Source organism: Mustela nivalis (genome assembly GCF_964662115.1).
Source record: "Mustela nivalis genome assembly, chromosome: 18".
Taxonomy (NCBI): domain Eukaryota; kingdom Metazoa; phylum Chordata; class Mammalia; order Carnivora; family Mustelidae; genus Mustela; species Mustela nivalis.
Window position 1 is genome coordinate 16,861,820 of NC_139037.1, and position 15,685 is coordinate 16,877,504.

General features: G+C 47.4%; 1 protein-coding gene across 4 annotated transcripts in view; it reads right to left on the reverse strand.

Moving 5' to 3' along the window:
- The window catches only part of CDH3 (cadherin 3), a 107,857-nt gene that overhangs the window by 29,103 nt on the left and 63,069 nt on the right, over positions 1-15,685 (reverse strand). For all 4 annotated transcript variants that reach the window (XM_082711692.1, XM_082711690.1, XM_082711689.1 and 1 more), the window contains 2 exons: positions 15,064-15,211; positions 14,746-14,866 (listed from right to left, as the gene is read on the reverse strand). In XM_082711692.1, the coding sequence (XP_082567818.1) occupies positions 14,746-14,866; positions 15,064-15,117 (175 nt within the window). In that variant the 5' untranslated portion in view covers positions 15,118-15,211. The remainder of the gene's footprint in view (positions 1-14,745; positions 14,867-15,063; positions 15,212-15,685) is intronic.

A 15,685-nucleotide genomic window follows, 5' to 3' on the forward strand; every position in this document is an offset into this window, starting at 1 on the left:
CAAATTAAAAGAATGAGTGTTGAGGAATACTTTGGAAACAGGTGCTGCTATATACTGCCAGAGGGTGGGGGAGTGTGAATTGGCACCTTGTAACAATCAAGAAGGCTTTAACAAGCCATGTGACCTAGGAATTGTGCCAGAAAGTCATTCCAGGGAGGACAAAACCGTAACAGGAAGGATATCCGTAACTATTGCTGCAATTGTATAAAAAAATAAGTCAGTCACAACAACTTAACTTTCAAAAAAATAATTACGTGTGCTACTGTCACTCAAACATCTCATATACAGCATTAAATGTCGTAAAAGAGGGCTGCCTGGGTGGCTCAGTGAGTTAAGCCTCTGCCTTTGGCTCGGGTCATGATCTTAGAGTCCTGGGGTCAAGCCCCACATCAGGCTCTCTGTGCAGCAGGGAGCATGCCCCCCACCCCGCCTCCTTCCCTGCCTGCTTGTGATCTCTCTCTCTCTGTCAAATAATAACTAAAATCTTTTAAACAAACAAACAAACAAACAAATATCAAAAAAGAAAACCTATAGGCGCACCTGGCTAGCTCAGTCCAAAGAGCATGCAACTCTTGATCTCAGGGTCCTGAGTCTGAGCTCCATGTTGTGTGTAGAGATTACTAGGATGAATAAAATACTTGAAAAAGAAAAAGAAAATCTATCAAGGAAAAACTCTGCTCTGCTGAGGGGGAAAAAAAAAAAAAAGGCCAGGTCACAAAACAGCCATTTACTTATTTATAAAAGTTTATTTTTAGTAAACTCTACACCCAAGGGAATGAACTCACAACCCCAAGATCAAGAGTTGCACGCTCTTCTGCCTGAGCCAGGCAACCCACAAAACAGTCATTTACAGACAAAACATAAAATATTAATATTTTTATACTTATAAAAGAGAACAGGGGAAAGGGGGTTGAAAAGACAAAGCCAGAAAGAGAATGGGGCTGAGCCCTGGCACCAGGAAGGTGGCCTAGCTTTCCCTAGAACCGACTCTCCCAGAGGGAGAAGATACCCAAGATGATGGACAGTGAGCAAGACCTAGAGGAAGGCGCTCCCCAGGGAGAGGGAGTGGGAGCGAAGGATGCTGGGGCTAGGGGAGGGGAGGGGAGGGGTAGGGCCGGGGAGTCCACGTGGCAGGCTGGGAAGCCAAGGGGTTCACTGACCCAGAAGGCAGTTAGTGCCTTGCTGGGAGATAAGGCTCTTGAGGCCCCTGCATGGCTGTCGTCAGAGGACCCAGACTCTTGTTCTCCCAAAGCTGAGAGCAGAGCTAGCAGACTCACTGCCATGGAGGTGTTTGTGATGATTCATCACCATCAGATCACCTTTTTTCCGGGCACGCCAAGGAGTCAAGCACGGTGCTGGAGCCGAAGGCTTGGCGGCGGAAGGCATTCGTAAGTGGCCAGCTGTGCAGCAGTGGCTTCACACAGCCTGACTGCTGCCAAGTGTCGCTCTACCTCCCACATGGCCCCGCTCAGAGCACCGCTCCCCCTGGACCTGGAGCTTCCAGCAGAGGGAGCCCTCGAGGCTTCAGGGGGCCCTTAGCACGGAGCCCATGAAGCTGGACTGTTAAGAGAGCAGGACTAGAGGGGGAGCCCTGAAGCAGTGAACTCTGGCCCTACCCCTCAGATCAGTCAACGAACACTTGGTTAAGGAAATGGCCCAGAAAGATCTAGTGAAAATGTTCATTTGAAACGACAAAGGGGGGCGCCTGGGTGGTTCAGTCCGTTAAGCGTCTGCCTTCAGCTCAGATCATGATCCCAGGGGTCCTGGGATGGAGTCCTGAGTTGGAATCCCTGCTCGATGGGGAGCCTGCCTCCCCCTCTGCTGTTCCCCCCTGCTCGTCTCTCTTTCTCTAATAAATAAATAAAATCTTAAAAAAGAAAGAAATGACAGAGGTCCTTTATGGATGGTAGGCTTCCATTCTGCCTTTCTTCCAGTTTTTCCATAAAATATATTCGATCTGCTATCAGAATGAGATGTTGAGATCCCCTTCCCCCTTTACTAGAAAAGTTCTATAACGCCATGTTGTTGAGGAGAAAGCAATTCTTTCCTGGAGATTTCTTTTTGCCTCTCTGTTGAAAACTTTTTGCAAAGAACTGCACTACTCAGGTTCCTCCTTACCCTTGGGAGCTGGGTCCTCCCTTATAATCCTCAGGGAAAAACCCAAGCTGGGTTTACTCCACAGCACCCTGGGAGTTTGGAATAGGGCTGACTCAAAGTTCAGCATGAGGTGTGCTGCTTGGCTTGTGGATTCCCACCCTCCAAGACCAGAACAGAGATCCTAGTGATCACCCTGGGATATCTGGGATAGCAATTAAGGGTCTGTTGGGTAAAAGCACTGGTTCCCAAACATAGCTGAATGATTCACCTGGAGAACGTTTTCAAAAACCCAGATATCCTATTTCCAGCCCACCCATCACTTCTGAATCAGTTTCTGAAGATGATCTCAGGGAGGCAGTTTACTGGTTTTTAAAAGTTTCTAGTTGTCTCATTTATTTCTCCAAAGTAGTTAAATTGGAATGGCTTTTTGAGGGCACTTCAAAAGATATTATTATCAAGATTTCAAATATCCAGATCCTTCTTCTGAACACATGTATCTGTCATGTCTGCTTATGCAGTATTTCCGCTCGACGTTTTTTTTTTTTTTTAAGATTTATTTATATTTGACACACAGAGAAAGAGCACACGCACACAAGTAGAGGGAACATCAGAGAGACAGGGAGAAGCAGGCGTCCCGGGTGCCCCAAGTGGGGCTCCATTCCAGGACCCTGGGATCATGACCTGAGCTGGAGACAGATGCTTAACTGAGCCACCCAGGTGCCCTGGATTTTTTAAATTTTTTTAAAAGATTTTATTTATTTATTTGACAGATAGAGATCACAAGTAGGCAGAGAGCAGGCAGAGAGAGAGAGGAGGAAGCAGGCTCCCTGCGGGGCTCAATCCTAGGACCCCGAGATCATGACCCGAACTGAAGGCAGAGGCTTTAACCCACTGAGCCACCCAGGCGCTCCTGCCCTGGATGTTTTAAAAATATCTTGAAATCAATTTGTTGAAAAGCAAATCTATGATATTTATTCTTGGCCCAAATATGATCCTTTTTCAAGGTCCCCAGCGAATGACATTATCATGTGCTCAGCTACTCAAACCCAAAATCTGAGTCCCAGAAGCAGCTCAAACTACCTGGGCTGAAATGAAACTGTGGCTCCATCACCAACTTTCAGCAAGTTTGTTTCCTCACCTATAAAACTGAATGATGTTAAGAATAGCTGACTCAGTTAAATGAGTTAGTACTTTGCACAGTGCCTGACATATGGTCAGCTAACAACATCACCTTCCAGACTCCCTTTCCCAGTCACCAAGATTCATGCCTCTTCATCTCTACGCCCACTTCTTTAGTACATACCACATCATATTTAGCTTTAGTAAGTGCAAAAATCTCCATTTAAAAAAAAAGGATCTTTTAAAGTGCAACAAATCATACATTTGAGAAAATGAGATGACCAACTTTCTTGTTTGAAACTCATCAACGGTGTGCCATTGTTCTTAGGATAAAAAACAAAATCTTTAATGCGCTCAGTTTCCTGACTCCACTCTCTAGCCACGTTAGTGCTCTTCTTAAATGCAGCATAACCCCCTTACCACAGGACCTTTGCCCACCCCCAAAACAGTGTCTCTCTACACTCCTGCTCCAATTTACCCATTTAACTCCTAACATCTTTCAGATCCCAAAGCAAGTTACTTTCTCAGGGAAGCTCTATGTAACTGCCACAAAATTTATTACAACTGTAATTGTATGTTTACTTGTTATTATCTAATTGTCTATCTCCCTTACTACTCTCAATAGTGCCCAAAGGCAAAGACTATGTTAGAATTTGCTTATCACTGTATCTCAATACTTAGCTCCGTGCCTGATACAAAGTAGGTGTTCAATAATGTTGAGCCAAATATGAAAGTCCTGTGACCCAGCAGTTTTGCTTCCATTCTGAAGAAATACGTATACAAACTATTACCATTTTAAGAATACTGCTACTTTACCACCGCTAACACCTAAACATTTATTTATTTACTAAAGGCTTTTTCATATACTAATGCATTAAATATACACTAGAGCCTTATCAGATTCCCATAATTATCCCTTTACAGATAAGGAAACTGAGGCACAGAGTTTAAGCAACTTATCCAAGTTTCCACAGCTAGTTAGATTTAACCCCAGCACTCTGCAACTCCAGCTCAGGCACTCTACACATTATAACATACTTGCACCTTATGCAAATTTCAATTGTAGAAATTTGAAGTGGTGACATAAATATTCAAGTTGCACTTTGTATGCAAAGTTTGAATAAGTGCAAATCTCCCAAATAATGTAAAGTCACATAATTTCACAACTGTAGAGACTAGTGAACTGTAAGCACTGCTCTAGCTTCCCTACCCCAAATACATACAGTTCACATATATTCACATGAGAATATAAGTCTTCAATCATGAGAGTTATGAATTATTTGAGGTTTTCAAGAATTTATCTTTTAAATCATGCAACTGGGGGCACCTGGGTGGCTCACTGGGTTAAAGCCTCTGCCTTCGGCTCAGGTCATGATCCCAGGGTCCTGGGATCGAGCCCCGCTTTGGGTTCTCCGCTCGTGGGGAGCCTGCTTCCTCCTCTGTCTCTGCCTGTCTCTCTGCCTACTTATGATCTCTGTCTGTAATAAATAAAATCTTAAAAAAAAAAAATCATGCAACTGTCCTCTACAATACTGTTTATTACAGCGTTATTTGGGTTTAAGAAAAAGTCCATAAGCACTGCTTGGAAGAAAAGAAGATCATAAATGAATATCCTCTTCAAGAATGGAAACCCGGGGGTACCTGGGTGGCTCAGTCATTAAGCTCAGATCAGGATCCTGGGATGGAGCTCCTGGGATAGAGCTCCATGTCAGCCTTCCTGCTCAGCAGGAGGCCTGTTTTTCCCTCTCTACCTCTCCCTGCTTGTGTTCCCTCTCCCCCTGTCTCTGTTAATAAATAAATATATATATATTTAAAAAATGGAAACTGGGACACCTGGGTGACTCAGTCAGTTAAGTGTCTGTCTTCAGCTCAGGTCATAATCCCACGATTCTCAGATGGGGTCCCATATCAGGCTCCAGTGGGGAGCCTGCCTCCCCATCTGCCTGCTGCTCCCCCTGCTTATGCTGAGTCTCTCTCTGACAAATAAAATCTTAAAAAAAAAAAGGAAATCAACTTTTCTTTAGCAAAATGCTTGCTAACTAGATTTTGACATCTAACAAAACTGAGAAAATTTCCATTTTTGCTTTGACTGAATGTCACATTTTCAAACTCTCAACACCCAAGGAAAACGATGCAAGCGCTGAGATTTTACAGTTTACTTATGAGTTAAGCAGCTTACATTTTTTCAATTTTTTGATGACTTCAAATGCTTCTGAGACAATCAGATAATTAAGTCATCAAACAATGGTTACTGTGAAAAACGAATGCTTTAAGATTTATTTGTTTGAGAGAGAGGGAGAGGTAGAGGCGAGAAACAGTTTCCCTGCTGAGCAGGGGGTGCACATGGGGCCCATATTCCTCACCCTGAGATCATGACATGAGCAGAAAGAAACCAAGAGTCTGGCGCTTATCCCACTGAGCCACCCAGGCGCCCCCAAACTAATGGTTTTTAAATGGCATAGTAACCTTATTAACTTTACTGCAAAGCCTGTCATCTTAAAGGTGTTATTCAAACAGAAAAGTTTAATTTATGTGAATGGGGTTAAGATGAACAATTCATGTGATCATCCTTCTACAACAGTCTTTCCTAATAAGGGGATTCCTGATAGTTAGGTTTCTGAAAATCCAAACACTTTACAATTTTTATGTTAGCTCCTCCCCACTTCCACATCTGTAAAAGATAAAAACAAGGGCTTAGCTAAATAAATCATAGTATATCCACCATGTAGAAGACTGTTAAAAATAAGATAGACGTGTTCTTAACAATATGGAGAAAGATGCCTGTGATTCATTAAGTTAAAAAAGCAAGTTACAATGTTTATATGCTTGAGATAGCCCAATTCTTGTTCTAAAAATTCCTGAATGCACACATAAATTTCTTGTCAAGAAAAAGGTCCACAAAGATTCACATTAAACCACTGGATGTGCTTATCCTTAGGTAGGAGAACTGAGGAAGAGAAAAACTTTCCTGTGTTTCTGATTTGGTTCTGTTCAGAGGCAGTGGAGTTCAGTGGTTAAAGCTTGGGTTGCTTAGATCTGAATCCCAAGCTTTTTATCAGTTGTGTGATCGTGGGCAAGTTACTTAACCTCTCTGGTCTCTTTTCTCATCTGGAAAATGGGGATAATAATACTACCTACTCCAAGAGGTACTATGGTGATTAAACATGCTAATACATATGAAACGCTAAGAGCTGTACCTGTCACATACTAAGCATTACATAGTTTATTGAAAAACAGGGTCTTCTACAGTGAACATGTATTTATGTATTAATGTAAAATTCCAACCAACCAGCCCAACCCTACATAAACAGTTATCAGTAGTACCTAGGAGGGGGATGTGATAGAATTGAAAAACTCCCTAGGCAAGCCTGGTACTCAGCCAAGCTTGCAAACTACTGACTCAGGGGCTAAAGACCAGTAAACCAGTTGGAGTGTAGTTGAGTCCCCGCTGGGGAATGCAGGAGCATTCTGGAAGCGGAAAAAGACCATAAAAGACAAGAAAATTACAGGTCAAGCAGCCCTGGTGGGAAGCCCCAGCTCAGGCAGACTCCACAAGGAGAGGGCAGGGTGTGGGCCCCGCATCTTGTTCTGGCTTGTGTATGAGGAGCCCACAAGGAGCTGACTTTCCTCTCGGCCTGAAGCTACAACAAGATGGGACTCGTTGTGAGAAGGCAGCCAGCCTTAAGCAAGGCACCCAGAAGAGGAGCAGAGCGCTCCAGTCCTGCCGTTAGTGACCAGCCAGCAGTCCACCTCCTCGTAGCTCCATGGACATGAAGGCACGTCTCACACACAGGACAGAGTCAGAGCCTCATTGCTGAGGAGCTGGGAGCAGAGTGACTTGCCTCAGGCCACATAGGTTGGGTTGAGAAACCAGGCTGAGAAGCCCATTTCCCGCTGCCCAGATGTCCGCCATCAGGCCTGTGCCCCGCACTGGGTTTGTTAAGACTCTGAAGAACCGAATGCACCTGAGCTGGGGACAGGGAGGGGGTTGGGGAGACAGTGAGGAATAGGCTACATTTCCCAAATTAGGGGGCAGAACCTTCTCAGAAAAATACATATGCATCTTGTACACAGTTAATTCCAGAGGAGCAAAGACTTCCTCAAGCTGATGTGAGACCCTGAGATCAGAACTCTGGGCCAGATCAACCTACTTCTAGCCTTCTATGCAGGTTTAAGTTTTCTTGGTAAGAGAGCTGTAACACGGACCTAATCTTATGTGCTCTTAAGCAAAAACTGGAGTTCTGGGGCTGAGAGGAAAAAGGAAAGCCTGGGACTGTGCCTCCCTGGCCCCATCTCCCCATCCAGCCCTTGAGATCAAGCCTTAGGGTCTGGTGGAGAACAGATCTCCCCTCGCTGGGGTTCTGTGTAGCCTCAGAGGTGCTCACGATGGGGAGAAGTCACCAGCTTGCCCACCTCCTGGCTCGGAGGCCCTCTCCCTAAATGTCAGACAGCAGAAGAGTCAAGAGTTGTGAGTTCCAAGGTGAGGCATGGGGAAAAAGGAAGATGTCTGTCTGCTCTCTTTCCAGGATAAGGCATTTTGGTTTACTGAGAGAACAGCAGCATCCCAGCACCCCGGAAGTCTAGCAGGGTCACGGCTGCCATAGCCTGGAGAGGATTCCGTCAGCTTGAGGAATCTGCAGACCACTGACGCTCTAGTCACCCAAAACGGGAAGGGTGACCAGATCTGGCTGAGGTGAGGGGAGAAAGGCAGAGTGTATCAAGCTCCTCCACTCTGAACAAGGTAGGGGGAGTCCTTGAGGGCAGGGGAGGGGGCAGGAAGGTGGGGGCGGGGATGCGGAGAAGTAGAAGATAACCAGCCAGAAGCAGATTCTCTGCTGAGAACTGTCAGTGAGAGCGCTAACAGGCCTGGTATCTGAACGAGCCCTATCCCCCCACATCCTAAAGAGGAGGCCAGGGGTCCTGGATAGAAATGCCCCCTCCCCCCAACTCCAGCTCCTGGTGATTAACAGAGGCCTGTGGAGGGAACAGGAATTCAAAGCCCTTGGGTCAGAAGTTAACTATTTCCAATCTTCCTCTAGCTTGACTGTGGCCAGGACTCACAACGTGGTCCCGTCTCTAATACTTAAGAGTGTGGTTAGTATCTCACACCTAGGGAGACCAACCTGGGTTCAAATCCTAATTCCACAATTTACTATCTGGGTGACCTAGGATAGGTTGCAGAGTTGCAAGCCTGGGTTTCCTATTCAGTTAAATGAAGCCAATTCAACACCCGTCCCCCCACGATGGGGAGGGGTGGCTTTTAGGAGGATTAAAAGGGCTTATTACATAAAGTACATAGTGTAGTCTCTAGAACTCAGTAAGCTCTTGGTAAGTGGTATTTAGGTTGCTTTGTTGTTGTTGTTGTTTGTTTGGAAGCCCTTCCTTGGCGGGTAGCCCCGCTGCCTGGCAATGACAGGTAACTAAATGAAATGAGGGGGAAAATTTGACTGAGACTTACAACATTCTTGGGTCTGGGGAAAGCTGGGAAGGGGAGGCAGGAAGGGCGGATGCTGGAGGTGGAGCCCAGGGTCCTGGTTCCAGAGGAGACTTCAGAGACTCTTGCCGCCAGGAGAGCACAATTGGGACTTCAGCCCCATCTGCCCTTCCCAAACACCCTACTCCCTCTCTGGTGGGGTGGGACACATTCCAAGCTGGACTGGACCCTGCCTTTTGCCTCTTCCCACCTTATACTCCATAATCCAACCAGACGAAACATATTTAAGTTCCTGGCCCCCATACTGTTCCCCTGCCAGGAACACCCCTTTGCTAACTCTCCGGCCTGAACCCCCTTGCATAATTCTTCCCCAGCCTTCAGCTTGGACATCACTTCCTTCAAGTCCCCCTAAGAACATGTTGGCAGCCCTCCTATGTGCCTCCATATTTTTTTCTCTCTACCTCCCGCTCAGATCATGTGACTATATAACATGTTATATATTATATATATAGAACATATACTATATAGTATCTATTCACTTATTATATATACTATGTTATATATACTACATTATACACATACACACACAACTTATTTTGTCTGTCTTCCTTCACCAGCAGGAAAATGGCCCACGAAGATTGGGTTCTGGGCATGTTTTGCTCACCAACATAACCGAAGAACTTGGAACAATAGTATCTGGCACTTGGTAGGTGCTCAGTAAATAACTGTTCAAAGTCAGATTCGCAATTAAAATTCCTGGTGGCTGATCTGCTTCTGCGTCTAGTTGGGGAGTTCACTGACATTAACGAGCTTTGAGTCTGTGTCGTCTCTGAACATCTCACACCCAGTAGGTACTCTGACATTTGTTGGCTTCATGACCAGTCAACTTGTCCTTGGGTCTCAGACACCTCGTTGCCTCCATAATGAGAGAGGAGCTGGACTTGACCACCGTGTCCATTTGAGGAGGCTGCTCCCCACGCACACACTGTCCAGGATAAAAATGACCCACAAAGAAGACCTCACCTAAGAAATTCAGGTCCATTTCCAGATTGCCTTTCTATTTGGCGGGAAAATAATAAGGATTGGCTTAAGGACAATTAAATGGGAAGGATTTCTCTCCCAACACAAAGGATGTAGCCAAAGACAAAATAAAGACTTGCTGTCTCTTGAAAATCAAGAATCCAGAAGGGGTCTGGTGAGGACACTGTTGGAGGAGGGGATGGTAGAATCCAGAAGAGACTCTGCTCCTTCAAGACCGACAAAAGCTGACTCCTCAGTACACAGCCCTAGTACTGAGATTGTCAGGTAATCCTCAGTTAACCCAGCAATTATGCTCCCAGGTATGTACCTAACAGACAGTGTATACCAAGACTCCTCATCAAAAGACTGGAACAATAATCTTCAAGCAGCACTAGTCATAATAACCAAAAATCTGAAACTCCTCAAATATCCATCAATAGAAGAATCATCACATAATGGAATGCTACAGGACACTGATACTCATCTACAATACCTCCAGAAATATGGGAGAATCTTACAAGGTATAATGACCCAAGAGGATATATGATTGTTTTACATAAAATTCAAATATGGGCAAATTAATCTACGGTATGAGAAGTCAAGACAGTGCTTTTCTTGGTGGGGAGGATAGAGAATGGGAAGGAAGGGGCATCTGAGGGGCTGGTAATGCTGTTTTGTTTGTTTATTTGTTTGTTTGTTTTAACTAATCTCCACACCCAGCATGGAACCCAACATGGGACTTGAACTCACGACCCTGACATAGGCTGAGATCAAGAGTCAGATGCTTAACTGACTGAGCCAAATAGGCTCCCCAGTAATGCTGTTTCTTGATCTAGGTACAGCTACATGGGTATTTCAAATCTCTGGCAATCACTGAGCTGTACACTTATGATTTGGGCACTTTCCTCCATATATGTTATTCTTTAAAAACAGTGGTTCTCTGGATGGAGACAGTTCAGCCTCAGAACTAAAGCCTCAACTGATTTGAGCAGGGAAGGTCCTCCTCTCCCTCCTCCTCCATTATCCTCCAAATGCTGTGCAGAGCTATAGTTTCCAGCCCTAGAAACTCAGTAAGCAATGCCTTCCTTACCCACGGCAGGGAGGTGAGGGCACCCTGCACTGGGTAACCTAGGAACAGAGTGCCATGTGAGGAGGTGGGGAGATGAGAGGTTTGGGACCTGCTCCCCAGGCACAAGCTAACGGTGATGTGCAACAGGCTTCAGCAACCAACCCCTAGTCCACTGCTGAGCCAGGAAGGCAGCCAGCTGGGCTCAAAGCCCTAGCCCTAGTTTCCAAATATTCATTACTGAGGCAGATTTACTGGGCACCGAGGAATCCCCCTGGATTTAAAATCCTGGCCTTGGGGTAACTGAGAGGCTCAGTCAGTAGAGCATATGACTCCTGATCTTGAGGTTGAGTTTGAGCCCCATGCTGGGTATAGAAATTACTTTAAAAAAAAAAAAAAACAAAACAGCTGAAAATTAAAATAAAATAAAATCCTGGCCTCAGTTCTGACGGCCCCAGCGACCTCACGTCAAGTTGCTTATCCCCGTTCACAGCAAAGGAGTTACCACTACCTGCTTCGCAAGAGGATTATAACCATAAAAAATATTAGACTATCAGTTCCCCAAGGGCAGGAACTTGGTTTTGTCCATAGCTTTAGCTGTAGTTCTAGAACACTGCCTGACACATGCAGATGCTAAATATATGTTTACTGAAAGAATAAAATATAGAGGGCGTGGCCCAGAATGGAGGCCTCAAAACAAAAGGCAATTTTTACACAAGTTGAAATAGGCAAATTCATGTCGAAGTTAATTCATGTGCAGTCAAATTCATTACTGAAACTTTGAAGTTACCTACCAAAGCTAATGTGGGTTAGCTTTAATCTTACTGAAACACTGACTAAGGGTGAGTTGAACCTGCTGAGGGCCCATAATGAAGTAATGGATTTTTTACTGTAATTAAGCTGCCTCTCTCGACTGTCCACCATTAAGGATGTATGACCACGTTGGGTCAATCACTTTTAATCACTGTCCTATGACCATGCAAATTCCCCCCTCCCACCTCTTCTTTGTCTTTGCTTCCAGACCACACTTGAAGGCAGCCCCACAGACTGTGCAGTTGTGGTTGTTGGGGGGAACATTCCAGCTCTGCCTCCCTCGATTAACCTCTTGCCCTCGGTGGAGGCAAGCCCAGCATCACTTGACCCAAGCCCCATCACTAAGACACCGAGACACTGTATCTAAGCCAGTTTCCCTACAGGAATGTTTCTGGAAAACCTTATGATAAGAATGAATAAATGACAAATTGCTCTTTGGACAGGGGTTGCTGTTGGTGTCTGTGGGATCTGGCGCTCCAACACTCCCCTTCCTTTCCTCCACCTCCCACTTTCTGGTAGTGAAAAAAGTCACAGAACTTAGGAATCACAAACTTCTATTCAAGTCCCAGCTGGTTCCAGTAGTAATGCCTCTGGTGAAGCCACAACCACTCAGGCTTCATGCGTAAAACAGGCAGACCTTCACAAGATTGTCAGGGTTCCTGCAAATACCTTCTGGGTGTATCGGGTCCAGAACTAAACCCAAAGGGAAAAGTCATGTTTGTGACCCTCAAGGTAGCTCCTGAGCTATTCAGCCTACAAAATTGAATCCATTAAGCTGCTTCTGTGTCTCCACCTTTGAAACCTCCAGCAGAGCTGGGTTACAGGCTTTCTGAAGTACCAACTCTGAGATTAAGAGCTCAAGCTGTTTAATAGTTACCTTACCAGCTTCAAGAGAGCGTCAGGAGGACAAAGCAAGCTCAGAGTTGTGGAAGTGCTTTGAAGAGCAAAGTGCACATGCAAACAAGGTATTAATTATATCAGATAATTTCTTTGAGCTCAACTTCATAGACACCTGTGATATTCATAACCCAGGGGCGAACAAGAGGGGCAATTGTTCTTTCGCACTAAGAAAACTTGGCTGCTTGGCCAAACTCGAGAGAGTCTGTATGTACCCTCAGGATAACCCTTTCAACATGGCTGGATCCATCCTGTGCACAGAGGACACAGAGCTGGGATGGAGGTGGGGAGGCAGAAAGATGTCAGCAGCTGAGGACTAAGAAGAGAAGTATCAGTATTTTTTTGTTAGGGTGTGTCAGTTTATTGGAACCCACTGGACCCAGAAACCTGCTTTTACTTAAGAAAGAAGGCAGCAGCCTACTTCACAGGAAAACTACTGTAAGAACCAGTCATGTTGCAGGGCGGCTCAAGGTTAGCTAAGCACATTAACCCACTCTTTGTTTTATAACCCAGGTGTGCTCTTGGCATGAACCCACCATTTTCACAACCATAAAGCAGACATCCAAGAAGGCAGAATTTTCTCAAAAAGTTTAAAATGCCTGACATCACCAGGAAACACGTGCCAACCGGACGGTGAAATTGAAAACCTGATAACTGCTTCCCCCCAACAACCCCAAGCTTAGCGAAGTGACAGTTAATCTGATATTTCTTGCTTCGGTAAGAAAGATCCGGCACAATCAACACTCAAAAGCCATGAGACTCAAGTTGGGAGAACTTGACAATGCGGGGGAGGAGTACAGATTTGGCAGAGGTCTGGTTAGCAATAAAGCTTCCTCAGGGAGCCGGAATTGGAGTTGGGGCCCTGCCCAAGTTAACATTTTTACAGGTTGGCTGAGTTGCAGTTTGTTAGCCAGTCAGTAATAAACCCATGTGCAAGAATTTAAAGTTTATGAGGCATGGCCTCTTAATGCCTTTGCTTGGCTCCCTACAGCCCAGAGTTTAAGGAGCCTGGCCTAGCCAGGGTGTTAATTGTTTTGTCAATCTGCAAGGTTGTTTGGGAAAAGGGGAAAAAAAGTCTCCCACAGACTCCAGACCCCAGTCCTCTTGTGAAGGAACAAAGGAGAGCCATTCTGTCCCCTAGGCATTAGTACTTCTACATTCAAACTGGTAATTTGTACCTGGGGTGAGGGGTTTGCTGATGAAGGCATTAGAAATAGGCTAGGTGGCAAAGGTTCTTAATTGTTTTGAAAGCCACCTAAACTGTAGATCCCCTTCCCAGAAAAATGCACACACAAGTTCTTAAACAATTTTCACAGGTCAGGGATCCGCTGGAACCCCAACCCAAGGATCCTGGGTTACACCTCTGTTTAAGAACTTGGGTTTGATGGGTGTAGAAACCCCCACTGTCCCGTCTTGGATAGAGGGAAAAGAGGCCCCCATCAGCCCGCAGCTGCTCAGGTCTCATAACGCACTGGTTCTCCGCACCAAAATGACTCCCCGCTCTCAAGATTTTCAACTTTGTTGGGGTTGGGGGTACTAGTATACTAAATGATCAAAAATGTTCTTTGATCTCCCATCCACCGCACCGGCTCAAGACCTTCCGGCTTGGGACCCCCTCCCCACTCCCCCAACATTCCAGTCCCAAGTTGGGGGTGGGGGGCAGGGGTGTCCCACTGCGTGATGGCCCCAGCCCAGGTGTGCCAGACCCAGTTTCCACGCAGGCTGCAGGGGCGCAGGCCCTCCGGGAAGGGCAGGGTTAAGAGTGCATTCCAGCTGCCGGGGAAGAAGGGGGGGGCGGGGGAAGGGAGCACGAAGAAGAGAAACAGACCCGGTCTGTCCGTCGGAGACACAAAGCACGGTACACAAAGGGGGCCCGAGAGGGGCGAAGGGGGCTGCCCAGGGCACGGCTCATCCCCACACCTGCGCGGGGGTTGGGGGAGGAATGTGGACGACGCATTCCTTTGCGGGGGCCAGTGGGGGGAGAGCTTCCCACGTCCGGGCTGGGTGAGGAACTCAGCCGCCCCGCACCCCGAAGGTGGTCTAGGTAAGCCGCCGCAGCGGGGCAAGGAGGAGTTGCAGGTCGGACGGCGCTGTGCTCTCCATCCTTCTCTGTCCGCCATCCACCCCCACGCTAACCCCCGAGATGCTTTCTGCAACTTCTCCAAACCCGAGGCGGAGGCAGCGTCGCCAGAAATTCCCCCCGCCCCAGCCTGGGCACCCCTCGCGCGGACCACTGGAGCAGCCCACGTGCGACCCTCGGCCCCGCGTTTCCATCGGGATACCTCGAGGAAGGTCTTACCTTTGCTCTGCGCCTGGCCCAGATCCACCTTCGCGCCTCCAGCCACCAGCGTCACTTCAGCTTCCCCGAAGCCCGCCCCGCACGGCTCGGAGGCCACGCAAGGCAGCCAGCAAACCTGCGCCTTGAGGGAAGAGGAGAAAAGGGAACGGCTGGGTCACAGGCGTGCCCGGTTCTGCATACCCGGCCCGATATCCCTCGCGGGGCTCTGCTCCGCCACCTTGGCCGCAAGTAGCCCAGCAACTCTCTCCCCTCGACGCCGCCGACGCGTGCGGACCCGCCCAGCTGGACCGCTCCGGCTGGGGCAAGGCAGTGGAGTACCTTAAAGAGGAGGACGAGGAGGAGGGATGCGAGAAGCCCACTAGGGAGCTCCATAGCTGGAGAACGAAGGACGAAGAAGCAGCAGCCTCCCCGGGACAGTGGTTCGCCAAGCTTTCCCGGTGCCTTTGAGCGCCTCTGCCCGCTGGCGCTAGCGGGGTGGGGGTGGGGGCCAGGTGAGCGCAGGTGGGTGCTGATTGGTCCGGCGCCGCAGGTCCCGCCCCCTCGCAGGTGGGGCCCCCGCAGGCGTGGTGGGGACGCCCACGATACACGCCCGTATTCGCGTTAATGCAGCAATTCTGAAATGCCCACGGGCGTTTCCGGAACTGCTACCCGCCAGGACCCAGGCTGTGTTCCACAGATTCTGGGTTCGAGGTTAAAAACAGAGCAAAAACCACCCCGCTCCTCAGTCTCCGCAGCACTCGAAGAAAAATGTTTTTGTGCCTTGCAGCTACAGTGAGAAAAAAGTGGAGACGCTTCTGAACCCGACTGGAAACAGAGGCGCCCCATTCATACTCCCCCAAGGCACTGTTATCCAAAGCTTTGATGGAGGCCGGGTGTGGACGCCCCACAGCCGGCTACAGCGGGGGCTGCCCCCTGCCTCTCTCTCCACCTCCCATGCCAG